The following is a 27814-nucleotide window of genomic DNA, read 5'->3' on the forward strand; positions in this document are numbered from 1 at the left end:
GGCTGGAGCAACTCCCGCGCTATCCAGCCGCCTGGTCGCTTCTTGCCTGGTGTCTGACCTGGGCATGGAGGGGGTCCCGGTGCTGACGAGGGCTAACGCGGCCGCTGCCAAAGCGGAGGGAGCCGCAGCCATGCCGCCCCCACCGCCCATCTCCCCTCCTGCCCTCACCCCGGCGACCGCAGCGGGTGAAGAGGGTCCGCCGCCTTTGACCGAGGCGGGGGCTCCGGGCTGCTCGGGCTCCCGGCCCCCGGAGCTGGAGCCGGAGAGCAGCCTGGGCCGCTTGAGGGGCCGCTTCGAGGACGAGGACGAGGAGCTGGAAGAGGATGAGGAGCTGGAGGAAGAAGAGGAGGAGGAGGAAGAAGAGATGAGCCACTTCTCGCTGAGGCTGGAGGGGTGCCGGCCGGAATCCGAGGATGAGGAAGAGGTATTTATAACCCCAGGGGACCACGCCGCGGCCTCCGAGACGCAGCCCGCCCCCGCCGCCCCGGCGGAGCCCCCAGCTCGCCCCTGCAGCCTTTGGCACTGGCGTCGACCTCCACCCCTCCCTGCCTTGCCTGCCTAGGCACGTGGCGCCGACTGGCCTTTCCCGCCCCAATTCCTTGCGGAGTCATTTTGTGAGGTTCCTGCAGATCACTTAGGCTCTCCGGGTCCGACTTACTCGTTCTCTAAATAATTATTGAAGCTACTGCGTGCCAGGCGGGTAGGCGCCGAGGATGCCGTGCTCCTGCCACCCAGGAGCTTCCAGTCCGGGTGTTGAGAGGATGGCAAACCCTTCGCCATCTAGCCAGTCTCTTATTAAGAAGATTTTTTTTTTTTTTAAATGTGGTAGCGCATACTTCTTCAAGTTAGGTAATAGTACACCTAGCCAATCAGAATTACTATGTTAAAGTTAAGCCTCAGTATCTGGAAAGTTTGCCCATTTTTAAAGTAACTCATAAAGTAAAATGCCCCTCATCTGGCAAAGCACTGTATATCCAAAGGAATGGGATGTATTTGAAACATTGGTTTATATCGTGTTATTGTAACTTCCAGCCCTTTGAAGGGTTGGAGGTTACTGTAACATGTTTTTATGTTGCAAAGTAAGTTACATATTGGTTATAACGAAATTTGGGGATTATGGTTTTAAAATTTAAGAAGGTTAGGCCTTCGCCAGGTAACTCGGTTGGTTAGGGTGTCATCACCATATGCCAAGGTTTCTGGTTAGAGTTCAGTCAGGGCACATACAGGAAGCAGTCAATGAAGGTATAAGTAAGCGGAACAGCAAATCTATGTTTCTCTCCCTCTCAAATCAATAAAATAAAATTTGAGAAGGCAAGGGCTTGCATTTTAAAACTATTTCCATTGCATTTGCAGCGCCTGATTAATCTCTCTGAGCTGACCCCATACATCTTGTGTTCCATTTGCAAAGGTTACTTAATAGATGCAACTACCATTACAGAATGTCTTCATACATGTAAGCATATTGTACACATTTCTGAATAATATATTCAAATTTTGAAATGTCTTGAAAGCATCCTAATGTAAACATTTTCTTTTTCGACAGTTTGTAAAAGCTGCATTGTAAGACATTTTTACTATAGCAACAGATGTCCAAAATGCAACATAGTAGTACATCAGACACAACCTCTTTATAACATAAGGTAAGAGGAATATAAAAGTGCAATTTATATTTTAAGTATACTCTTTCTAAAAGTTTGAAGTTGTGTTTTGGGAAATATATTCTTGACCCATAGCAAAATTAGAAGAAAGGAAACTATTCTTGAAAGAAACACATATAGAGTACTTACTGTGTACCAGGCACTGTGATATCTGCTGGAGACTTAATTTAAAAAAAAAAAAAAAGCACGGGGATTTTTCCCCCTGAAGATTTTAATTCCATCACTCAAGTTAATGAGGCCAGTTTAGGCTTGTCATTTCAGTATATTTAGAATTCTACTTGCTAAAAGTGATACCTGAAAAAAACTGGCCTCTTTAGAATAGCCTGTCTGCCATAGGTCATTGTGGCTTATTAATCAGATTTTCACTTCATGATCAGTTTCCTAAGGAAAGAAAAATACTAAACATGGATTGCTTTAGTTTGTTCAGCAAATACTATTACATTTTTACTACCTCCATAGATGAGTGCTTTGCAGATGATACACAGAAATTCAAAATATAGTATCTGCCTTTAAGCTTATATTCTTATCAAGGGAATAAAAACAGCACACCTGGAACAATTTAGCAAACTGTTGAAGAATCTTTGATTACTTATAATTATGATTACATATAATTACTTGAGGTTCTCTTAGATGAGAACCATGAGTTCGACCTAAAAGTAACTCACCTCTAAGAAAGGAGATATCCACGCCCAAGTACTTACAAAGCATCATTCACTCTGTAATAAAATGCATTTTTCTGAATTCTGAGGTATTCTCCATCCTTTCCTTTTATTAGGTTGGACCGGCAGTTACAAGACATAGTGTACAAATTAGTGATCGATCTAGAGGAAAGTAAGTTTATTTTATTACATAGTTATGAATCCCAGAATCTCTACTGACTCTACTAGTTACATTTAAAGTGTAATTTAGTCTGTGTTTTATCATTTTTTAGGAGAAAAAAAGCAAATGCATGATTTCTATAAAGAAAGAGGTCTAGAAGTACCTAAACCTGGTAAGTTTGGGTGTATACTATAATGTATTTATAGATGAAAGAACACTTCAATGATAGCAGGTTATTTTATGATCAAAGAGAGAAAGATTTTGAAGGTAATGATATGGTATAATCCAATTTAATTATTTATATTTATAAGAATTAAAAAGTACAGGCTCTCGCCGAAACCGGTTTGGCTCAGTGGATAGAGCGTCAGCCTGCGGACTGAAGGGTCCCGGGTTCGATTCCGGTCAAGGGCATGTACCTTGGTTGCGGGCACATCCCCAGTGGGAGGTGTGCAGGAGGCAGCTGATCGATGTTTCTCTCTCATCGATGTTTCTAGCTCTCTATCCCTCTCCCTTCCTCTCTGTAAAATATCAATAAAATATATATTTTTTTAAAAAAAGTACAGGCTCTGGAGCTGAATTGTCTGAGTTTGATCCTAACTCTACCACGTTAGCTGTATGACTTTGGCAAATTACTTCAATGTCTCAGTTTCCTCAATACAAAGCACTTAAAGCAGTGCCTGGAACATAGTAACTGCTCAAACATTAGTTTTAATGATGATGGTAATGTCACAGTATGGAAGTTAGATAGATTTGGGTTTTAAGTCCGGGTTCTTCCACTTACTATGTGGATGTAAAACTTTAGGCAAATTGCCTAATCTCACTAAATGGTAATCTCTGTTTCTTTACAGTTAAAAAAAAAAAAAAAGTAAGAATAGTATCTATGCCATGGAATTATAACAAGGATTAAATGAAATGATGTATATAAAGTGCTGAGCATGAGCCTTGAGCCCCCTGGCACATAGTGCTTGTTTAGGGTTATTTACAACTGTTGCTGTTATGATGAGCTCTTTCTGTGGCCCTGATAAACCAGCCACACATGTCTGCCTTCCATTATGGATTGGTCCCCAGGCTTGCCTCTAATTTCACTGGCTGTAGATGGAGTTCTTTATGATCTTGTAGTCAACATAGTTATAATACCTGTGCAGTTACTTTTCAGAGATCTCAATTTATGAAATTTTTATTCTAACTCAGCTTTTTGGTTTGGCTATCAAATAGCTGTTCCACAGCCAGTCCCGTCAAGCAAAGGAAGATCTAAAAAAGCCTTAGAATCAGTGTTTCGGATTCCACCTGAACTTGATATGTCTTTATTACTAGAATTCATTGGGTGAGTACCCTAAACCTTTCTACCTCTTAACCTTAAAATAAAAAATGTTTAAAGTCCCAACTGTTATGAAATCATCCTGAACTTGAGTAAAATCAATTTTTTCTGATTTCCTTTTAAAAATTATTTATGAACTATTTAAGACTTAGAAAAAGATCTAATACCCACTTGTATCTCCACCATTGGACTTAAGAAATAAACCATGCTTATATGGCAGAAGCCTCTTGGCTACCTGTTCATTCTTCTTTCCCTTAGAGTTTAATAACCACAATCCTAAAAGTAATGCTTGTCATTCCCCTGCATGTTTAATGTATTTGCCACAGTGTATCTATTTCCAAGCAATATATAGAATTGTTTTTGCCCATTTAAAAACTTGAAATGGCCCGGACGGTGTGCTTCAGTGGTTGAGCGTCAACTCAATGCACCAGGACATCACCTATTTGATTACCACTCAGGCATGTGCCTGGGTTTACTGGCTTAATCCCCAGCAGGGGGTATGCAGGAGGCAGCTGATCAATGTTGATGTTTCTCTCTCTCCTTTCCTATTCCTCTCTCAAGTCAATAAAACGTTTTCTGTGTTTTTTTAAACTTGAAATAGCCCTAGCCGGTTTGGCTCAGTGGATAGAGCACAGGTTCGATTCCGGGCAAGGGCACATGCCCAGGCTTGGGGCTCAATCCCCAGTAAGGGATAGGCAGGAGGCAGCCGATCAATGATTCTCTCTCATCATTGATGTTTCTGTCTCTCTCTCCCTCTTCCTTCCTCTCTGAAATCAATAAAAATATATTTAAAAAACAAACAAACTTGATATGGTATCATAACTGTGTTTTCCAACTTGCTTTTTTCACTCAATATTTTGTGATTTATCCATGTTGAAATGTTTAACTTATTACCCCATTGCATGGTATTCCCTTAAATATACCATAATTTATCTTTTCTTATACTGTTGCATTTTTAAGTTGTTTCCAAGGTTTTTTTGCAATTATAAACAATGTTGCTTTAAATATTTTTGTACATATATCCTTGCATATATGTGAGATAGTTTTCTAAGAGTGTATGTAGATTTACTAAATCTTAGGATATGTTTGTCTTCAACTTTACTTGGTTTTGCCAAATTGATGTCCAATGTAGTTGGACATCTTTCTTTTTTCTTTTTTTAAAAATATTTTTATTGATTTTAGAGAGGAAGGAAGAGGGATACAGAGATAGAAACATCAATGATGAGAATCATTGATCAACTGCCTCCTGCTCACCCCCCACTGGGGATCGAGCCTGCAACCCAGGCATGTGCCCTCGGCCGGAATCGAACCTGAGACTCTTCAGTCCGCAGGCCGACACTCTATCCACTGAGCCAAACCGGCAAGGGCTGGACATCTTTCTAAATCATATAAATAGCTTCGTTCAAACACTATAACTTATAGTATACTCCATTATACTACAACATTGTTAAACAGACTATCATGTTCTCAGATTTGTCTCATATTAAACTATAGTTTTCAAAATGTTTACATAATTTGCAGAATAAAATACTTTTCTTAGAAAATCTAGATTTTCCATTTTATGTCACTGATGGCTTTTTAAAAAAATACTTTTTTTTATTAATTTCAGAAAGGAAGGGAGTGGGAGAGAGAGACAGAAGCGTCATTGATGAGAGAGAATCATTGATTGACTGCCTCCTGCACGCCCTTCTCTGGGGATCTAGCCATGTGCCCTGACTAGGAATTGAACTGTGACCTCTGAGCCATTCCAGCTGGGCACTGATGGCTATTTTACTTCACAGTCACTTCCTCCTTATAGCTCTTGGTTGCCTGTATCATTTATTTAGTAGCTTGTGCTGTGTTGTATTTATCTATTTATGTATTTAACCTGCTTTTTCAACTGAAATCAAGGACCCCTAAGAGGCAAGAAACTTTTCTTATGCCTCCACAAAGCCCACAGTTATTAGCTGATGTGATGAAACAAAGATCTCTTTGAAGGAATGAGAAGAAACTGTAATACCAAACTATCAGCAATTTCATTTATTAAAGCATGTGTTTCAACCTAAGTGTCCAAAAGGGAACTAGTTAAGTAATGATACATAGCACATGAACATGTGCTAATATGGTAGCATATGGGCTAACATGGGACAATCTAAAAAATGTCTTAAGTAAAAAAAAGCAAGATGTAGAAGAGAACACGTTGCATGTATCCATTTATGTTTTTATACAAAGGATGGTGGGAAATATGTGTTTATTCATGTTTTTTACATGCATAGAACATTCCTGAAAGGACAATAAGAAAACATTAATGGCAATTGCTTCTAGAAAAGGGTACTGGATGTCCTAGCTGGTTTGGTTCAGTGACTAGACCCAGGGGTGGGCAAACTTTTTGACTCGAGGGCCACAATGGGTTCTTAAACTGGACTGGAGGGCCGGAACAAAAGCATGGATGGAGTGTTTGTGTGAACTAATATAAATTCAAAGTAAACATCATTACATAAAAGGGTACGGTCTTTTTTTTTTTTTTATTTCAATAGTTTTATTCATTTCAAACATTTTAACAAGAAGAATGTAAACACTAATTATTATAATTTGAAACTTCAAAAAATGGAGGAATCATAGCACAATAACAACATACCTTATATTGAAGATGGCAAAGGCAAAATAAAATTGCCTAACAAAGGAAAGGTACAAAAGCCTTTCAAATTAAACTTAAATATAATAAAATAATTTAAAACTAAAACAAATAGAAAAGAACAAAATGTGTAAACAGTAAATTAAACATTTTCTTTAGCGCAACTTCCAAATTATGCCCGGGACGCAGATGTAGATGGCAATGTAGACTTGGGTTGAAAGGTTTTTGGTCTTTAAAACATCAACTTCAGTGGGAACAGTGTTGTTGGTCTCCTTTTTTAGCTAATGCATCAAAGTCTGGAGTTAGTTTTGTTGTTGCTATTCTCAGGATAGATCTGAGGTGTTTGTCAGTTAAGCTGGATCTGTGAGGGGCTTTGTTGATGTTCATGACGCTAAATGTCTGCTCACAAACATAGGTTGACCCAAACAGCACCCGTATCTTCTGTGCCATCCTCCGGATGTTTGGAAAAGTGGCTTCATTAAGTGAAGCATAAAAGTCTCTTAGTTCAAGAGAGCTGAATTTCTCCTTTAGGACAAAGTCAGACTGAAGATCTATGAGTTCCAGTTGCACCTCTTCTGGTGCTGTTTCAGGGTTTTGTGACAAAGGACAGGCCACCAGTTGAAGTGACTGGTCAATTTTTTCAACATCAGAAAACCGATGACAGAATTCTGCATGCAGGTCATCCAGTGATTTGCTGTATTTCTTCACGTTTTGGATGGTCTCCTTCTGTGTGGCTAGTGTGGCAAAATGAGTGAAGACTTCGTCTGAAATTTGTCTGGAAAAGAAAATCAGCTTCGATTTAAAGGCTTTCACATTAGTGTACATGTCATGTACATACTGATCTTTTCCCTGTAGCTTCACATTTAGCTCATTCAAATGTGAAAATATATCTACAGCAAATGCAAAGTCACACAGCCAATTCTTGTCACTCAGCTCAGTAAATTCGTCAGACTTCCCCTTTAATTTAAAAAATGCACCAATCTCTTCTTTGAGCTCCCACACTCGTTGGAAAACTTTGCCCAAACTCAACCAGCGGACACAAGAGTGGTAAAGTAAGTTGTCGTGATCCGCATCAGTTTCCTCCAGAAACTTAATAAACTGATGGTGCTGAAGTCCCTTTGCTCGAATGAAATTAACAAGCTTTACGACTGGATGAACAACATGATTAAGTTGTAATATAGACTTGCACAATGATTCCTGGTGAATAATACAGTGAAGAAAAATAACATCTTGGTTAGGGTTCTCCTCTTTCACTTTATCCTGAATTTTTTTTAGCAGTCCAACATTTTTTCCAGTTAAATTTGGAGATCCACCTGTCGTGACATTAGCAAGTTTACTCCATGGTAGCTTCATTTTCTCGATGACAGTAGACACCCGGTCATACAAGTCCTCTCCCCGTGTTTTTCCTTTCAGTGGCTCCATGGCTAAAAACTCCTCCGTAATTTCAAAATTGTCACTAATCCTCGCATAAAAATTAAGAGCTGAGCAGTGTCCTTTACATCATTACTTTCATTCAGTGCTAGTGAATAAAACTTAAAGAACTCTGCCTTACTATTTAACTTGCTGGCCAAGTCTTCATCAATCAGTTCCACTCGACGAGTTGCTGTCCTGCGCGATAAGCTGAGTTTTTCAAACTTGCCTTTGCTCTCTGGACACAAGAGACCTGCTGTCTCTATCATACATTCTTTCAAAAACTCGCCTTCAGAGGGAGGTTTGCTAGCTTTTGCTAATTTGAATGATAGCATAAAACTTGCTTTGGTAGTTGTCTCTTGAATTGCAGTTTGTCTGTGAAAGACATTTTGCTGAGCCTGTAATTTAGCCATCAACCTCTGTGCAGTAGCCTCCCGTTCTTGAGGTGACTGCTTGCTAGCATAGTTGCCATGCTTTGTGGCAAAGTGACGGCTGAGATTGTACTCTTTGAAGACTGCAAGTGTTTCCTGGCATATCAGACATACCGGCATTGATCGGACTTCGGTGAAAAAATATTTTGTTGTCCACTCCCTCTTAAACACTCAGCATTCACTGTCCACTTTCCTTTTCTTTGGTCCACTCATGTTTAATATTGGGCTAAAACCAACAGTACCGTTCTCTTATTAAATTCTTTACTAAAATAAGACAGTAAAGTATAAAAACAAGTGATTAAATTTGCTCTACTATAACATTTTTTGTCTTCTAAAAATATATATATATAACAAAATCATCTGAAAAAGTTCAGACATGGGACAGAGGCACACCCTGACCATAGAGAACAACCCCTTTCCTCCATAGGAAACCTGTGTATCTTTCATACAGGCCCTTTGTTTATGGTAACACACATAGCTGCACATGGCTGTGTCTTCCAGACACACTTGTATGGGAGGTGCTAGGGCAGTGCAAAACATGGGTAACCAGTAGTTACCATTAGCACTTCCGTTACTGGCAAAAAACAGCCGCAGTGCACATAGTGTGAAAGAGCCCATTATCAATGTCAGATTGCATCCACTGGACTCCATAAAAACAACCAAGTGCCACTTTTAAATGCCCATTGCAACAGTTTTTCTTATTAAAAGCTGGAAATGGCAGGATATTTATATATATACCCCTACTGTGACAGCCTGGCAGAGCATTACAAAGGAGAAAACCCAGCATCTGGTGATGTCCATAAGTACAAGACTTCAGGCTGTCATTACCAGGAAAGGGTTTCATCCAAGTATTAGATATGAACATTTGATTTTCAGTTTTTCATTTGTCCAATTACTTCTGAAACCCTGAAATTAAGCGATTTTGTAATAAAATCTTTAGTTCATCACATTTCTATACAATCTTTTTGTTCAACCCACTGAATTAGGGTTTGTTCACACTAGCCGTGCTGCCGTTGCAGTGTGGTACAGTACTGAAATGCAGCGCAGCTAGGGTTAATGCAGGGTACACAGGTTTCCATCATGTTTGCGTTGATGCTAATGTGCAGTGGTACATGTTAACACAAATGCCCTGTAGCACGCATTTTTACAGGCGCAAGGGGGAGAAGCAAACGCAGCGCAAAATGCATTTGTTTTGCCGCTAACACATGCGGTTAGTGGCCACGGTAGTGTTACTGATACCGCATCCGTATCAGCAAAAAAATGCAGCCGCAGCATGGCTAGTGTGACTTGTCCTCTGTGTGTCTTTTTCCCTGCTGCGCGCGTCCGCAGTGGGAAAAAAAACTGCAGTGGATACAAGCCCTAAAAGCTGAAAGTCTTTGTTGTTTTATTAACAAGTCATTGTGATGTACAGAATGTGGGAACAGGAAAAAATTGTGTTTGAGTAGAGCTCTTAATCTTACCTCAGAAAGGCTCTGATACTGTGCTCTCCAGGGGCGTGTCTCCCTACATCACCACGATAACGTGTTTACGCATTCCCAGGGTGATGTCGGGAGACGCGTCCGCGGGCATTACAAGGAGCCTCTGGAAGATTGAGAGGTTGTTCCTTCTACTGAATGGGCGGATATAAATCCACCCACTCAGAAGAAGGAGCTGCGGCCGTGTTTCCCGACATTGCCATGTTAACACTGCTGCTGGTGAAGGAGCGGAGGGGAGAGCAAAAGAACCCTCCGCTCTTTGGGCTCCACGGGCCCGATAGAACAGCCGAACAGGCCGGATCCGGCCCGCGGGCCGTAGTTTGCCCAAGGCTGGACTAGACCATCAGCCTGTAGACCAAAGGGTCCCAGGTTCGATTCCGGTCAAGGGCACGTACCTCAGTTGTAGGCTCCGGCCTGGGCTCTGGTCAGGGTTCGTGCAGGAGGCAACCAATTGATGTGTTTCTCTCACATCGATGTTTCTGTCTTTCCCACTCTCCCTAAAAATCAAGGGGAAAAATGTCCTTGAGAGAGGATAAATAAACAAACAAACAAAAATAATTAGAAAAGGGCACTGGAGTCTGAGTCTATAATAGGGAAAAGTTTTACTTTTTATTTTTTAATTTGTTACTTATTAATGTGAGAGAGAAAGGGAAAGAGAGAGAGAAAAACATCCATTTGTTGCTTTACTTATTTATGCATTCATTGGTTGATTCTTGTATATGCCCAAACCCACAACCTTAGTGTATCAGGATAACACTAGCCAACTGAGTTACCTGACCAGGACAAGTTTTACTTCTCAGTGTATTTGCATATTTACTTTGTAACTTGATTTTTAGTAAGTCTAATTAAAATTTAAAAATTAAAAGGAATTTCTATTCCTAAAAGTTATTTGGGGGAAATTTAATCTTTTCCACAATAGGTGCTCACAAAAAATTTAAAAAATTTTATACCATTTTTAAAAGTAGCAGGGATACACTTTTTTTAAAATTTAATAAATCTTTATTGTTCAGATTATTACAATTGTTCCTCTTTTTTCCCCCCATATCTCCCCTCCACCCAGTTCCCACCCCACCCTCTGCCCTTACCTCCCCTGGACTGTCCTCATCCATAGGTGTACAATTTTTGTCCAGTCTCTTCCCACACCCCCACACCCCTTTCCCCCCGAGAATTGTCAGTCCACTCCCTTTCTATGCCCCTGATTCTACTACATTCACCGGTTTATTCTGTTCATCAGATTTATTATTCACTTGATTTTTAGATTCACTTGTTGGTAGACATGTATTTGTTGTTCATAATTTTTATCTTTACCTTTTTCTTCTTCCTCTTCTTAAAGAATACCTTTCAGCATTTCATATAATAATGGTTTGGTGGTGATGAACTCCTATAGCTTTTTCTTATCTGTGAACCTTCAATTCTGAATGATAGCTTTGCTGGGTAGAGTAATCTTGGTTGTAGGTTCTTGCTACTCATCACTTTGAATATTTCTTGCCACTCCCGTCTGGCCTGCATAGTTTCTGTTGAGAAATCAGCTGACAGTTGTATGGGTGCTCCCTTGTAGGTAACTAATTGTTTTTCTCTTGTTGCTTTTAATATTCTCTCTTTGTCTTTTGCTCTTGGCATTTTAATTATGATGTGTCTTGGTGTAGTCCTCTTTGGATTCCTTTTGTTTGGGGTTCTCTGCACTTCCTGGACTTGTAAGTCTATTTCTTTCACCAGGTGGGGGAAGTTTTCGGTCATTATTTCTTCAAATAGGTTTTCAGTATCTTGCTCTCTCTCCTCTTCGAGCACCCCCATAATTCGGATGTTGGTACGCTTGAGGTTGTCCCAGAGGCTCCTTACACTATCTTCAAATTTTTGGATTCTTTTTTCTTTTTGCTTTTCCAGTTGAGTGTTTTTTGCTTCTTTGTATTTCAAAACTTTGACTTGATTCTTGTGGTCCTCTAGTCTGCTGTTAGGTTTCTGTATAATATTTTTTATTTCAGACAGCGTATGTTTAATTTGTAGTTGGTCCTTTTTCATATCCTCGAGGATCTTGTTAAATTTATCGGCCTTTTCTAGGAAATTCTTGAAAAACCTTATAACCGTGGTTTTGAACTCTATATCCAGTCGTTTGTTTTCCTCCATTTCTTTCATTTGTGATCTGTTTCTTTCTCCGCATTTTGGCTGCTTCCCTGAGTTGGTAGAGTAGCTTTGTGTGGTAGGTGTTCTATAGGGCCCAGTGGCTCAGCCTCCCCCAGTTACCTGAGGTGGACACTTTTGGTGCACCCCTTGTGGACTGTGTGCACAGCCTTGTTGTAGTTAATTCTTGATTGTTGTTGGTATCACTGGGAGGAATTGACCTCCAGGCCAATTGGCTGTGAGGATCAGCTGTGTTTACGCTGGGAGAACTTCTATGCTGGAGACACTCTTATGCGACAAGACTTGCAAAATTGCAAAAGCCTCTGTGCTCAGCTTGGATGGGGTGGAGTTTCAGGGCGGAGCAGACAGCCTTGGCTTCCCGTCAACCCTGCCCTATGAGGCCCCTGGGTCTCAGTGTCCCTCAGTAATCGCTGTAAGCACCTCTGAGAGAAAGCCGCCCTCGAGTTTCGCCCGCTGCCAGACAGTCCAGTTTCTCCCCGAATGAGTCTGAGTTCCCAGAAACTTGCCCGGAACTGGAGTTCAGCGCAGTCGGGAGCTTCCGTCTCCCTCCCGCGTTAGAAAGCCAGCCATGCACTCAGCCGCCTGTGCACTCAGTAGTCAGTCCTCTCTGCGCACGCATGCCTCAGGACCTCTGCCTCCACAGCTCCCCTGAGTCTCAGTGTGCTTTCTCTTTTCTGACAGTCCAGTTTCTCCCCAAATGAGTCTGGGTTCCCAGAAACTCTCCCGGAACTGGAGTTCAGCACAGTCGGGAGCTTCCGTCTCCCTCCCACTTTAGAAAGCCAGCCGTGCACTCATCCGCCGGTGCACTCAGCTGCCCGTCCTCTCTGCACGCGCGTGCCTCCAGACCTCTGCCTCCGCAGCTCCTCTGATTCTTAATGTGCTTTCCTCTTTCCTTCTAGTTGTAGAATTTCCTCTCAGCCAGCTTTCCTGTGGTTCTGGATGGTGTCCATTTTGTCTTTTAGTTGTAGTTTTGATATTGTTGTGTGAGGCAGCAGTTTAGGTGTTTACCTATGCGCCATCTTGGTTTCTCCCATCCAGCAGGGATACACTTTTTAAAAGTGTCAGTAATGCAAAAATGGCAAATAGGTTACGGGTGTGCCACCATTATCTCTTTCTTTGCTCACAGCAGAAATCAGTAATTAAGCATGGCAGGCTTTCCTAATGAGGGAGACTTGACAGCTGTGTTCAAGGCAGTCATTACCACTTGCAATAGTTGTTACGTTAACACATTCTTTGCTATAGAAAAAAGAGCCCTCACTTGGAATAAGGAGATCTAGATTTAAGTTCATTCTACTTCCTCTGATATCTAGCTTTGTCAACTTAGACAAATTGCTTTTTGTTTGTTCATAAGATATGTATTAACCAGTTAACTGCCATGATATTTTGAATTTAATTAAAAAAGGTCTGCCACTTGCGTCTATAGTGGCTTATGGTGTACAAATGATTAAGGCCCTGCCATGTACCAGCATATCTCTGTACTAGCTGCTGGGAATATAGTTTGAATAAGTTAGCCATGACCTTTGCCATCATGGAACTTTTAATTTCTCAGAACTTCAGTTTCCCAATCTGTAAAACAAGACAATTGAACTTGGTGATTATGATGGGTAGTCTGTCTTTTATATAGCTCTTTATCTGTTTTCAAATGATTACGAGAAAGAAAGCTTTCAGTGCAGCAGGGAGTCCTTTTTTGTTGTTTTTGTTTTTTAATATTTTTATTGATTTCAGAGAGGAAGGGACAGGGAGAGGGAGATGGAGATATCAATGATGAGAGAGACTGATTGATCAGCTGCCTCCTGCACGACCTACACTGGGGATTGAGCCTGCAACCCGGGCATGTGACCTTGACTGGAATCAAACCTGGAACCCTTCAGTTCGCAGGCTAATGCTCTATCCACTGAGCCAAACTGGCTAGGGCCAGCAGAGGGTCCTTTTGAAAGAGAGCTTCCATTGGCAAAGAGGTTTTTTTACATCCCCTGTCCCCAGAATTAAATCCCCATGTTTTCACTGCGTGGAAAAGCTTTTGTGTCTTTTTTTTTTTTTTTAATATATTTTATTGATATTTTACAGAGAGGAAGGGAGAGGGATAGAGAGCTAGAAACATCGATGAGAGAGAAACATTGATCAGCCGCCTCCTGCACACCTCCCACTGGGGATGTGCCCGCAACCAAGGTACATGCCCTTGACCGGAATCGAACCCGGGACCCTTCAGTCCGCAGGCCGACGCTCTATCCACTGAGCCAAACCGGTTTCGGCAAAGCTTTTGTGTCTTCACAAAAGTTAAGCTGCCATAGGAAGCTCTTTCGGGGCAGGGACAGGTAGCAGGTGAGCTTTCACCTGATGTAAGCACAAGGGCAAGTTTGGTTCCACTGGGGACCCTGCCAGAATTTGAAGAGCAAAAAAGCTCAGGTAGGTTTAGCCTGTGGATAGTGACTTTTCAACCATTGGAACATGAAATTAGGTTTCCCCCTAAACTGGGTATTCATGTTTTGTGATCTTAAGATAGTCTCATACTTCTCCTTTCTGTTCTTCAGTTTTTATGTTTAAAGTAGATTCTAAAAAGAAATACTCTCAGGCAGTATAGTGTATATAGAAAGAACATAGGCTTTGAAGAGTCTCTAACTCTTCTCTGATCATCAGTTTCCATATTTTTATTTCTAAATTGGGGATTATAAGTCACAGGATTATTGTAAGAATAAACATATGGTAGTCCTAACATGTCTAAACTATTAAACCCTGTAAAGTGGTTTTTTTGCAGTTGTATGGTGGAAACATCAGTGATGAGAGAGAATGATTGATCGGCTGCCTCCTGCATGACCTACATAGTCTAAGGACTATGGCCAAGAGTCTCAGGCAAAATGTCATTGAGGAGTACTTCAAATGCAAGAAATAAACAAACAAACTTGGCTTCTGTTTCAGAAAAAGAAAAAAGAAATCTATCTTTTAAAGGTTACTATAGAGAAAAAAACATTGAATTATAATAGAATAAAAAGCAAAAGGAAATTTTACTTTATGCTGGAAAATGTTAGAATGCTACATGTGGGGAAATCTGAATATTAAGAACTAGTGACTCAGTACACGGATATATGCACATTGAAATGAAATTAATTAGAAATTGGCTGAGATGGGCCAGACACGCCCTGGAGCCAACCTCCCATGGTCCTTCCCCGTCTGCAGAGTGAGTGGGGTCCCTCCGGCAGGTGGGGTCCCTCAGCTTGGCCTGCAGGGATCGGGCCGAAACAGGCTCTCTGATATCCCCCGAGGGGTCCCGGAGTGCGAGAGGGCACTCTGCAAAGTTGCTCTTGTACAGGGTATAGAACACAAACACAAATGTGCAGAAAACCAGATTCGGGGCTGACAGTGCCCCAGCAACAACATAACCCACGGCTGAAGGTGGAATCATGGGGTCCCGGGAGGAATCGGGCTCCCTCCTCTCTGGCTTCAGGGTGTGCCACCTGAGAACCACTGCTGCCAAGTCACTGCAGCTTGGCAGCTCCTGCGTTGAGCGTCTGCCCCTTGGTGGTCAGTGCACGTCATAGCAACCAGTCGGACGATTGGACACTTAGTGTATTAGCCTCTTATATATGTAGATATTCTAAAAAGTTAAGATTTCTAATAAATAACCATGACTTCCCCAAAGCTGTTGATGCACCATGCAAAGCTTCATTACTAGCCAGATCTAGTGCAAGGACATATAATAAGACAGTTTTGATATGTCCAAATCTTATAACTTTAATAGTTCTGAAATTGGAAATTCCTATAAGATACTATTGGATGTTCCAATAGCTTTGCCAAAAAAGAAACACACAGATAATAGTATGGTTTTTTCAATAAAGGGCAACAACAAAAAATAAAAAGTAAGGAAAGAAAAAAATATAATTTTAACTCCTGGAAATATACAAAGTAGTATAGCCCAGCCAGTGTGGCTCAGGTTGTGTCGACCTGTGAACCAGGCAGTCACAGTTCAATTCCTGGTCAAGGCACATGCCCAGGTTGTGGGCTTGATCCCCAGTGGGGGGCGTGAAAGAGGCAGCTGATCAATGATTCTCTCATCGATGTTTCTATCTCTCTCTCTCGCTGAAATCAATAAAAATATTTAAAAAACAAAACAAAAACATAGTATAAAATACCACTGCCTTTTTTTTTTCACCACTAGGTGGCAGAAATGACAATTAACTACATTTGTTTATATCCTAAAGGGTTAGGTATCCATGTTTTAAAATTAAAGTGATGTTCTTTAAATGTTTATATTTATGTTATTTTTCTGTGTTAGGTGGTTAAACATATAGTTTAAAGTATTTTATTGATTAATTTTGCTTTCATTTTTCAGTGCTAATGAAGGCACAGGACATTTTAAGGTATTTTACTTTTATTTTTCATTTACTTTACAAGAGGACCCTGTAACAAGTTTAAGAATCAGATACGCAATCCTATGGCTATTGTCTTCAATTGCAATAAGAGTGTTTTATAAATAAAAGTTTTTGAAATATGAAGTACATTCAATAATGCGCTCAGAATAGGTTTATGAGAAAATAATTATTAAGTAGGAATTTGTTATTAATTCAGACTGTAGTTTAAGGAAGAATAAGTGAGTAACTTTCAAAAGTCTAAAGATAAATGCTATCTTAATTTGGTGATAAAAAATGTTTCAAAGCATTTTTTGCATAGTTGGCATTTAGAGTTAAGTATGAGCTTAAAATTTCATTTGCATGTAACATTTTTAGCTCAAGTTAATCTGCCCCAACTTGTTACTTGGCAAGCTAATTGTTTTTCTTTTAATTCTGTATTTATAGTGGAATTCTAGTTACAAATTTTGATATTATAACTCAGTATTCTCTACTACCTAAAAAGATGCGTTTATATCTTATCTTTGAATTCAAATAAATATATCTGACTAGAATGATTCCTGGTTATTAGACTTTTCACCATGTAGATCTATAGCATGAAAATTATAAACCTTATTTGTTCAATTTAAAAGCAGTAATTTAGTTCAGGAAAGTTTTTAAGCTTTTAATTATGCAAACTTTTAAACATACTGAAAAGTAGGCAAAATAAAACCTTCATGTATCCATCACCTAGCTTTACCAATAAACTAATGGCCAATTTAATGTCTTATACCTCCATCTACTTACTTTCCTTCTGGTATTCTGTAACAAATCCCTATCATTTTGCTACTTCATTTGTAAATATTTCAGTATTCTTAAAAAATATCTTTTTTTAATGACCATGTATCATACCAAAAAAGGTTACAAAAATGTCAGTATCATGAAACAACAATACAGTGTCAGAACTATTATAGATTAAAGGAGATGACAGAAACATGACAATAAAGTGCAATATATGATCCTTCATTAGCAATAACTCTTAACTGCTTCCTGTGTGCCAGGAATTTTTACAAATATCATATTACTTTCCTCATGATAATTCTCTGAGATAGATGCCATTATTCCTATTTACAAATGGGAACATGGATGCACAGAAAGGTTCAAAAATTTACCCAAAGATTTATAACTAGAAAATTACAGAACCAGGGTTTAAACCCTGGCAGTCAGCCTGTCTTTGGAATACCTGCACTTAACATCTATACTATCTGCTACACTAAGGTAATAAGGGATAGATCTATTGTCAGGGAAGGTCTCAAGAAACCAAACTACAACCCTGGCTGGTGTGGCTCAGTTGGTTGGGACATCTGCCTGTGCAATGAGAGGTTGCCAGTTCGATTCCCTGTCTGGGCACATACCCGGTTGTGGGCTCCATCCCCAGTAGGGGGCGTGCAGGAGGCAGCTGATCAATGTTTCCCTCTCCCTCTCCCTTCCTTTCTGAAATCAGTAAAAACATATTTAAAGAAAAGAAAGCTGACCACTGTCATAGGGAAAAAACATATGCCTCACCTGCCTAGATTCTCTTGGTAGCCATTCTGGGCACCCTCTCTGCTAGTGCCAGAAAAACACTGCTCAAGTTTTTTAGTTCTGATTACCTCGGCTTTTCATTTGCATTAGATAGAATCCTTAAAATGTCCTCAAAGAGAGTGGCTGGATAAGTATTAGTTTCTACGTTAAAACTCTGTGGTCTTTCCACCTGTTACCTCAGACCATTGGATCAGATTCCAGCCACATATGTCTAGATGTTAATCTTTTTATTTCCACTTAGAAAAGAAAGCACTTTATTACAGAAAATTTCAAACATACAAAAGTAGACAGAATCTATAATAATAAAAGCAGAATATGCTAATTAGACCAGACATCCTTCCAGACGACCTTCCGGACGAAGCCAGGGCTGCGAGGATCAAGGCTGCTGCCGCAGCAGTGGGGGTCAAGCCCCTTGCACGAATTTCATGCATTGGGCCTCTAGTAGTATAATAACCACCCATGTACACATCACTCAAATCATTATAAACTTATGGCCAATCTCATTTATTTATGCCTTCATCACTTCTCTTATTCTCATATATTTTGAAGCAAATCCCAGACTATATCTCAGTATGTAATTCAGTTTGTTTCTAAAAGATAAGAACTTTTTACAAACATAATGATACTAATATTTTAAAAATTAATAGTAATAGCCCTAGCTGGTTTGGCTCAGTGGAGAGAGTGTCAGCCTGCGGACTGAAGAGTCCCAGCTTCGATTCCGGTCAAGGGCACATGCCTGGGTTGCGGGCTTGATCTCCAGTAGGGGATGTGCAGGAGGCAGCCAATCAGTGATTCTCTCTCATCATTGATGTTTCTATCTCTCTTTCCCTCTCCCTTCCTTTCTGAAATCAATAAATATATAAAAAAAATTAATAGTAATAACTTAATCAAATATCCACATTCTATTTAAATATCCTACACTGTCTTGTTAAAATTGTTTTATAGATTAGTTTAAATCAGGATCCAAATAAGATTTATACTAGTAATTGGTTGATATATCTCTTATTTATAACCCTTACATCTTTTTTTAGTCTGGCAGTTTCACCCCCATCTTTTTTTTTCCTTAGAATGTTTTTATTGAAGATACCAGGTTTTAGACATTTAATGTCACTTTGTCAATAAATTTCACTCTTATGTTTTATTGTTGATGAGATAGTAAAATAAACCAGTAAACCTTTGTATTAAAAAATTGTTAATATACCTTTCAGAGAGGGAAAACTAAGCAGAAAATTTTTTTTCTTTGATAGCTAAACTAACTCAAATTTTGTAGTAATTTTTGTAAATCTGTTGAATCATCTTTGCTATAAAATCTGCTTTAGGGTTTATACATCTTATGTATACTTAATCTGAAAATATTTGTTTATTCATTCATTTATTTTTTGTAGCCATTGGAGAAGAAGTTTGTCCGAGTTTCAGGAGAAGCAACTATTGGGCATGTAGAAAAATTTCTCAGAAGAAAAATGGATCTTGATCCAGCTTGTCAGGTAGAGTACATGTGTGTAAAAGGATGGGTAAAGATGTGAGATTACCTTAGAAAGAATTGTCTCTAGGATTTAAAGCAGTGGCTTTTGTCTTATGATATTACAGATATTGTATATGCCAACTGATTTTGGTACACAGTGATTCTCACACCAACTTCAATCGTATTTGACTTACTGTCTGTTCCTCCCTGCCATTGATGACCATATATGAGACCCCTTGAAAAGTGAAATATCTGTCTAATATAGACCCTATTCATTTTTTTAAGGATTGAAAGTATTTCCCATTCTAACTATATAATACTTTCTTGTTGTAAAATGAAAACCTCAATCCTAATGTATTTTTGAACATAAGTGTAATTATACTCATAGATCTAATGTGGGCCAGTGAAAATGCACATTTATATAATTTTGCTTTTTCATTAGTCAAATTTAAAAGGTATTTTTATTCTTCATCATGTGTAAAATTTCATAGAATAATTTTTATTTAAAATATCTATTTGCTCTTTAGTAAATTAATAAGATATTTTAAAGCTGGCTGAAATTTTGCTGGTGTTTTTACTACCAATATCTATTCTACTAAATATATATTAAATATATTAAATCCAATGAAATGTGACTTCTCTTACTGAGCTTGACATAGTGCTGGCTGTATCTCATCCATCTGAAGTTTATCACGTTGTAGCCACAACATATTTGAGGTTATTCTTAGTCTTTTGGTTAGAAATAGATAGCTATTTAGAGACTCCTGGACAAAGAATTGTGAGCAATCCCATAACAGTTTATTGTTGCTAAAAGCATAAATCATAAGAACTTGAACTTGATTTTATAGATTTAACTAACATAGCATGCAAAAACGCTTTTTCTAGGATATAGATTATATCCTCTGGCTAGATATTGATCAGAGCATAATCACCATTTATAAGTTTCACATTTGATGTTTTAAGAAATTTAGTTGCCAGAGCTCTAAATTGGTTATATTGTGTAAAAGTGTGAGTTTATTTTTTTCTTCATATCATAGAATTCAAGGCTTTTAGCATTTTGAAATAAAATGATAAAAAATTTGTTCAACCTTTAATTTTCTTTGTCAACTCTTGGCTCTATAGGTAAATAATTTCTTTTCTATTCAGGTACTATACAGCTGGTAACATTCATAAATTACTATTAAACCAAAATGTTAAAATAATGGAACAGAATTGTCAAATTTGCAGACCTTTAATTTATGTCTAAAATTATTAAACCTTCTAAGTACAAGAGAAGTAAAAAGAGTTACTTCTATTTTGAGCAAAACATGGAGCTAGTTAACCATTAAAGGAAAATTCTTGGTGAAGTCAGTCACTTGAGCCTTCTATGCTGACCTTCTTTAAACCAGTTCGTTCCAGGTAGGAAATGTGTGCTTGTTTGCAGACATCTGACCTTCATATATGGTTATTTACTAGCAGGAATGAATGGTTACTAGAGGACTGTTAAATTATGAACTATCTTTAAAGTTATTTGTGGCAGATCAAAATAAAAAGAGAAGACATTGCTGAAAGACAGATTGTGTACACATTGTATTTGTGTTAATAAGACCATAAAATTTTGTCAAAAAAAAAAGGGGGGGGATTATGAACTAAGAGGCAACAGGACATGGTAACTGATTGCATGTGAGAAGAAAGGGAAATTGGGAATCAGAGGTGATATTCTGGTTTAGAGGACAAGGAGAAATTTCATGCCATAAACTAAATAAGGATGTTAGGAGATGGAGCAAATTAAGATATATATAGTAATAAGACTGTTGAGGAACTGATCCCATTTAAGGCAATGGGAAAGGAGCACTCAGTGAAAGAGAGAGGTTAAAATTTTGCTTTTCTATCTTAGCAAGTCAGTATACTGGAATTTTATTACATTATACTATATAACTGTATAACTATTCTTTCTAGAGCATTCTGTATAAAAGTAGATTTGTCTTAGAGCTGTGACATTACTAAAGGGCTTAAAAAGACCTCATTAAGATTATTCCATCCATAAAAAAGTTCCCTTCATGTGTACTTTACTGTTAGACTTTCCACTGTTGGGAAATGAGATATACCTTCTAAGAGAACTATTCAAATATATAAGGATTGCCCTTTTACATTAATACACTTTTAATCATTTTATCTTGGAACTTTTTTTAAAAAAACTTTTCTGCGCCTAATGCTGAATACATCAAATATGATTTAACTTGTTCTCAGAGATTTGAGGAAATCATTTTGATTACTAGCTGTCCTGTGCTATTACCTGCTATGTCCTCTGATGCTCTTCATTATTTACTCTTCAAAAAGTTTCTAACATCTTTCTTGAGAGTGTTTGATCCGTCTAAAATAAAACAGCAAAGTGTAGTCTAGAAATAATTATGTTAATTTTTCCTAATTTTTTCATATGGTTTTTTGAAGCAGTAAAGCATCTAGTACTTTGTTTGCCTGTAGGTAGATATCATTTGTGGCGATCACTTGTTGGAGCGATATCAAACTCTAAGGGAAATTCGACGTGCAATAGGTGATGCAGCAATGCAGGTAGGTCTTAGACTTTATCATACTTAGTGTCTAACAGGCAAGTTATTTGATGAAAAAAAAAGTTCCATATTATCAATAAAATTTTAATAAATATTCTACAACTTTCTTAAAATTACCTGCACTATAAGTAATAAAACTAACATTTATTGAATGCTAACTGTATGTTGGGCAATTTTTTAAATGGTTTATATGGATTAGCCCTTTTATTCCTCATAATTCTATGGCGTAGGTATTCTTTTCTCCCTATTTTATTTTTTATTAAAATATAGTTAATATATAATATAAATTATTTTCAGGTATTCAACATAGTTATTCAGTTATCCTCCATTTTAAATAGAAGGAAGCCAAGTTACAGAAAGGACATGTAGTAACGTGCTCACAGTAAGTTAGTGAGCGAGCCACAGCTCAAAATGCAGGCAGTTTGATTCTAGAGGCCTCTGCTCTTTTCCTCTGTCTTCATACTACAATAGAACTTTGAAGACCACTGGGCAAATACATCTGCAAGGACATTTTTGTAAGAAAAATTTGCAGATATTCATTTGGCGTTAGAGATTCACATACCATTTCTTGCTCAATAGGTAAGAAGTCATGGCAACTATTTTGAAGTTTTATTAACCTATAATGTGAGGAAATATAATGTGAAATCTCCTAGTCAGGATAAATGAGAAGCTAGATAGGATCTAAATATTAATGAAGAGAAAAGCAAGATCCACATATTTTAAGGTATTACTAAACCTAGAGTGATAAATTGTTTTAAGAGCTGTATGGCTCTGAGAAGCTTATAAAGTATTAATGGAGATTTGATGAGCACCTCTCAGCTTAAATGAATTTTTGTTTAACTTGTTAGAAATATAATTCTTGCCCTAGCTGGTTTGGCTCAGTGGATAGAGTGTCAGCGGTCCCGGGTTCGATTCCGGTCAAGGGCACATGTCTGGGTTGTGGGCTCAATTCCCAGTAGGGGGCATGCAGGAGGCAGCCAATCAATGATTCTCTCTCATCATTGATATTTCTATCTCCCTCTCCCTTCCTCTCTGAAATCAATTAAAAAAAAGGAATATAATTTTTTGCTTTGGTGTAATTGCCTATGCTCAGTGAACAACTATTTAAAATAAGATGAAGAATATTCTAAGAATTGTCTTGTTAGTGTGAATTATACAATTCCTTGGAAGAAACAGAATGAATACACACAAATACTCTTACGTGCATACACAATACAGGGGTGGTCAAAAGTAGGTTTACAGTTGTTTGTATGTCACAATGTCACAGTGCACTTAGGTTCAATCTCATAAGTGCTCAAATTGCTGTCCTTCATTATTTATACATTCTTGTAGTCTACTTCCTATACTCAAGCACACTTTGGCACAGAGTGCTTTATAAACCTACTTTTGCCTACCCCTATATATATTTTAATGACAATGAAATGCATGAGTTTTGACAAGGACATATACCTGTTTTAACTCAAACCACTTCTTGAGATTTGGAACACTGCTATCACCCCCAGAGGCAACTCATTAATTTAAAGCATAGTGTATTTACAGAGTTCTAAAACTATCACATAATCAATTTTAGAACATTTTTATCACCCAAAAATAAAACTTTATACCCATCAGTATCCATCCTCCAGCCTTTGTCAACCACTACTCTACTTTTTGTCTCTGGATTTATCTATTCAGGACATTTTATATAAATGGAATCATACGGTACTTTGTTCCTTCTCATTGCTGAATAATATTCCATTATATGGTAATTCAGTATTCAAGAGGAAGGCTGATACTTGGAAGGGCAGCAATGGAAGAATTAAGAAAGATCACTGAAGCAGAGATGTGTCATTTAGAGACCAAGGCTAAGGTCATCCACACGTTCGTATTCTCAATTACCATGTGCAGATGTGAAAGTTGGACAGTGAGGAAGGCTGATAGGAAAAAAATTAATTCATTGGAGGAAAGTTCTACAGATAACCTGGACTATCAGAAAGACCAAGTGGGCCCTAGAGCAAATTAAACCTGAAACATCACTGGAAGCAAAAACGACAAAACGTAAGCTGTCCTACTTTGGGCACTTCATGAAAAGGCAGGGTTCTTTGGGAAAGACAATAATACTGGGAAAATTAGAAGACAGCAGGAAAAGAAAAAGACCAAATATGATATGCATTGACTGCATAAAAGAAGCCGTAGGCATAAGTCTACAGAGCTGAACAGGGCTGTTAAGGACAGGACATTATGGACATCACTCATTCATAAAGTCACCAGGAGTTGGAGCTGACTCAACAGCATGTAACACACACGTATAGATACTGATATTTAATCATTCATCAACTGATGGGTTTCCCTTTTGGGGGCTAATATGAAAGGTGTGGCTGTGAACATTGATCTACAAGTGTTTGTGTGGACGTGTAGGGGGTTTTTTGTTTTTAATATATTTCTATTGATTTCAGAGCGGAAGGGAGAGAAAGAGAGATCAGTGATGAGAGAGAACCATTGATTGGCTGCCTCCTGCAAAGCCCCTGCTGGGGATCGAGCCCACAACCCAGGCATGTGCCCTTGACCGGAATCGAACCCGGAACCTTTCAGTCCACAGGCCAACGCTCTATCCACTGAGCCAAACTGGCTAGGGCTGTGTGAACATGTTTTTATTTCTCTTTGGTGTATACCTAGTAGTGGAATTGCTGGGTCATATAATCACTGTTTAATCTATCAAGAGAGAAAGAGAGGAGCTGAGATCTGGGCAGTCAGAAAAAAATATATAGGACTTTATAGGCCATAGTATGAACTTTGGATTTTAATTGAGTTAGGTAGGAAACTCTTGATTGGAGAGATTTGAGCCAAGGATAGAAGTGACATAATCTGATATGTTTTAGAAGATTCACTCTGGTTTTATAGTTTAAGAATAACATGAATGGAGACATCTAAATATAAAACATCCTATAGAATAAAAGCCTAATATGCAAATCAACCAAACGGTAGAACGGCTGGTGGAATGATCAGTCGCTATGACATGCACTGACCACTAGGGGGCAGACACTCAATGTAGGAGCTGCCCCCAGCCCCCTGATCGCCCCGCCTGTTGCCCCGCAGAGGGAGGTGACTGGCGGTGGTGGGGCCAGCGAGCAGGTGGCTCCAGGCTGGCCAAAGGGGTGTCAGCAGGGGCCCCCGATCACCCCGCTGGTCGCCCCACAGATCGGCCCTGATCGCTGGCCAGGCCTAGGGACCCTGCCTGTGCACGAATTTCGTGCACTGAGCCTCTAGTAAATAATATTTATATATTAATATACATTTATATGGAATTTAAGTATAATGAACCTATAGATATAAATTTGAATTATAAGTAATTATCTGATAAAATGTGATTTTATAATGTATTGAAGTTTTGTGGTTTTGAAATAGCTTGTAAGCTGTATTTTCAGTTTTATAGCTCTACATATCAATATATAGTTTTGCAAATGATGTTTTTCTTTCTGAAATGTAATTATGCAAAAAATCTTTAAAATGTAATTTGTATTCATGTAAAAATGTTAATAGAATCTTTCTATTTGTGTTATAATGCAAATTCATTTACTTTGATTAGGCTAATTGGTCTAGAGCAGATCTGATGCTCCATGGGCCAAACATGGTATGGAATTATGCTTTATTTGGCTTACTCTGTGTTCTAAATCACTTGAGTTTAAATTCCTTTAACTAGGCATGTGTTCTCTGGTTTACTGGTGGTCTCAGCATTCCTTATTGACTTACATACCTAACTCACATGTTCATTTGTTACTTTCCTAGCCCTTGTGGGCATTTGAATTTGTGAATCTTTTTCTAGAATTCTGGTGAGTTAGAGTTGCCAGGAACAGAAACCAGATTGCAATGAGTTGAGAAGTGAATGATAAATAAGGAAGTAGAGCCATGGAAAAGCTTAGCAAAGAAGAAAAGAGTAATAGCTAGAGCAGGATTGGAAATGCAAGGCATGCATGCCGTCATTCTTCTTTGTTGCTCAAAGTAGGCCAATTGCTGTGGCACACTTTCCCAATGAGTCTTTCTTTTCTTTTTTAAGCTAGTTTCATAATAGATTAGAAAATAGTACCTTAAAAAGGTAGATTGCTTGCTGGATGCAGCCTTGTTGAGAACACAAAGAATTAGGACCTGATAATAAGACAGGAGATAGACCAAAAAAAGCAGATAAAAAGACTCAGAAGCACAGTATCTGGAGTCATTTAGTAGAGGGTTAAGTTTTCCAACACCCCCTGAGTGAGGACATTGCTGTGTTACAACACGGTATAGTTACTGTTCATAATGAAGACTCTAGATATCAAAAGTTAAATTGTACTGAACAGTCTTTAAGGAAGAAGTAAAATAATGATATATTTAATGGATAAGAGTTCCAAAGTTTTCCCACTTATAATTATTAGTGAGCTGCTATTTATGTGGAAATGAATATTTAGCAGATCCATGATGCTTGATAATAACTGAGTCTCTTCTTAGAGAAGCCCAATGCCTGGATGGGCTGTTAAGTAGTCTGTGTAGAAGGAAAGGTGTATTTCTTTTTTTTTTTTCTTTTTGGAGGACTGTTTAGCCACAAACAACCCAGGCTAACTATGGCTACCTGGTAGTTTCAGAATTGTCTCCTGAGAGTTATTAAAAGGCACATTGACAGGGAATGTAGATGATGAGGTGAGTGAATAAGCAAGTTTATTTATCTTGGACCCTTTATTCTCTTTAAAGAATTTCACATTAGTGTTGGGTTATGAAAAACAAGCCATCTTTGATTTGATTACTTATATAACTATTTCAAATAACTGCAAAACACTTCTATTTCTTTTCAGGATGGTCTTCTGGTCCTTCATTATGGTCTTGTGGTTTCTCCTCTGAAAATTACTTGAAGATTCTAAGAGTATCAGGAGGGAGGAGAGAAACAAAATAAGGTGGCTTCTGCAGGCTTGCATCTCACCAAAGATTTTTATGAAACGTAATTGCTGCGATTTTGTGCTAAGACATAACATCTGTTTTCAGCACCAAGCATCATAATATTTATAAGTACAACTTGGAATGCTAGAATGCATCTGTTTTACTAGCAACTATATAGAAAAAAGCATCCATAGCTCAGGGGGAAATTTTCAAAGTACTGAATTTTTAAATTTCTTATGATTTCAAATACTTTGATAATGATTTTGCTTCCTAATCTTTTATGTAAATCAGTTACTACTTTCTTCATTGAGCTATATCCTTTTTAAGTTGGTGGTTTGGATTCTGCTCTCTGGGATGGTATCAATAGGGCAGAAAGGAAGGAAGTATGCTTTTGAAATGAAGATTCAAAGCCAGTCTTTGTTAAACTATACAGACTGTACCCCTCAAACAAAGACCAAAACTATCGGCCACTTTTGTGTGTTGCCATCATATTTTGAACTTGTATCTTTTTTTTCTCTTCTTTTTTTACCAGCAACACTACTAAAGAGATGTTATTCACTTCTAAATGGGATAAATTACCGTTATTCTGTGTGAGGAGACTGTCTCCTGTATGGTTTATGGCCCATACCATAAGCCTTCAGTATAATAAAAACTTCTTTAACATATCTTGCAACAAGGCGTGCCTCTTTGCAACAGATTTTTATTTCTACAAAGTTAATTTGATTAATATTCCTTTTATTTGAGTACGTAGAATGATAAACAATACCTTGTAATGGCACTGCTTATGAAAGTAATAAAGATTTTGAGAAGTTTACAGAATACTTATTCATTTTTTCCTCAGCAAGTCAGTTTCATGTCCATTTTTCCATTACTTTGTCACTGGGACAAAGAATATGGGTGTTTGAGACCTCACTCACTTGTATACAGATTTCAGTTTTAAACATTATTTTGCCTAAGATTAGAATTTTGATAGCTTCCTAAAATAAATATTTTGTAGACCCTGTTTCACTACAAAATTTCCAGTTCTTCATAGAAACAATTACAATTGGGTAAAGATTGGCAATTGTTTTATACAAAATTTGTTAATTGTGTATAAGTTTCTTCTAACATTTAATAAAAAATTTTAAATAAAAATTTATTTTAACCTAT

The 27814-nt window shown here is 38.2% G+C and overlaps 1 protein-coding gene across 3 annotated transcripts; it reads left to right on the plus strand.

Annotated features, from left to right (window-relative positions):
* Nucleotides 1-27814, plus strand: PCGF6 (polycomb group ring finger 6). Of its 3 annotated transcripts, XM_080641186.1 has the most exons (11): nucleotides 1-424; nucleotides 1354-1453; nucleotides 1544-1640; nucleotides 2434-2489; nucleotides 2590-2649; nucleotides 3693-3801; nucleotides 16192-16219; nucleotides 19156-19254; nucleotides 21696-21782; nucleotides 25347-25391; nucleotides 26584-27812. In XM_080641186.1, exons 1-11 carry the CDS (start codon nucleotides 65-67, stop codon nucleotides 26638-26640), a joined length of 1098 nt encoding a protein of 365 aa, XP_080497312.1. In that variant the 5' UTR covers nucleotides 1-64; the 3' UTR covers nucleotides 26641-27812. The 3 variants fall into 3 exon arrangements, with proteins under 3 accessions (XP_080497312.1, XP_080497313.1, XP_080497314.1); XM_080641187.1 differs by lacking the exon at nucleotides 25347-25391 and having other exon boundaries at nucleotides 4-424; nucleotides 26584-27814; XM_080641188.1 differs by lacking the exons at nucleotides 2590-2649; nucleotides 25347-25391 and having other exon boundaries at nucleotides 5-424; nucleotides 26584-27814.

Source organism: Plecotus auritus (assembly GCF_963455305.1).
Source record: "Plecotus auritus genome assembly, chromosome: 9".
NCBI lineage: Eukaryota > Metazoa > Chordata > Mammalia > Chiroptera > Vespertilionidae > Plecotus > Plecotus auritus.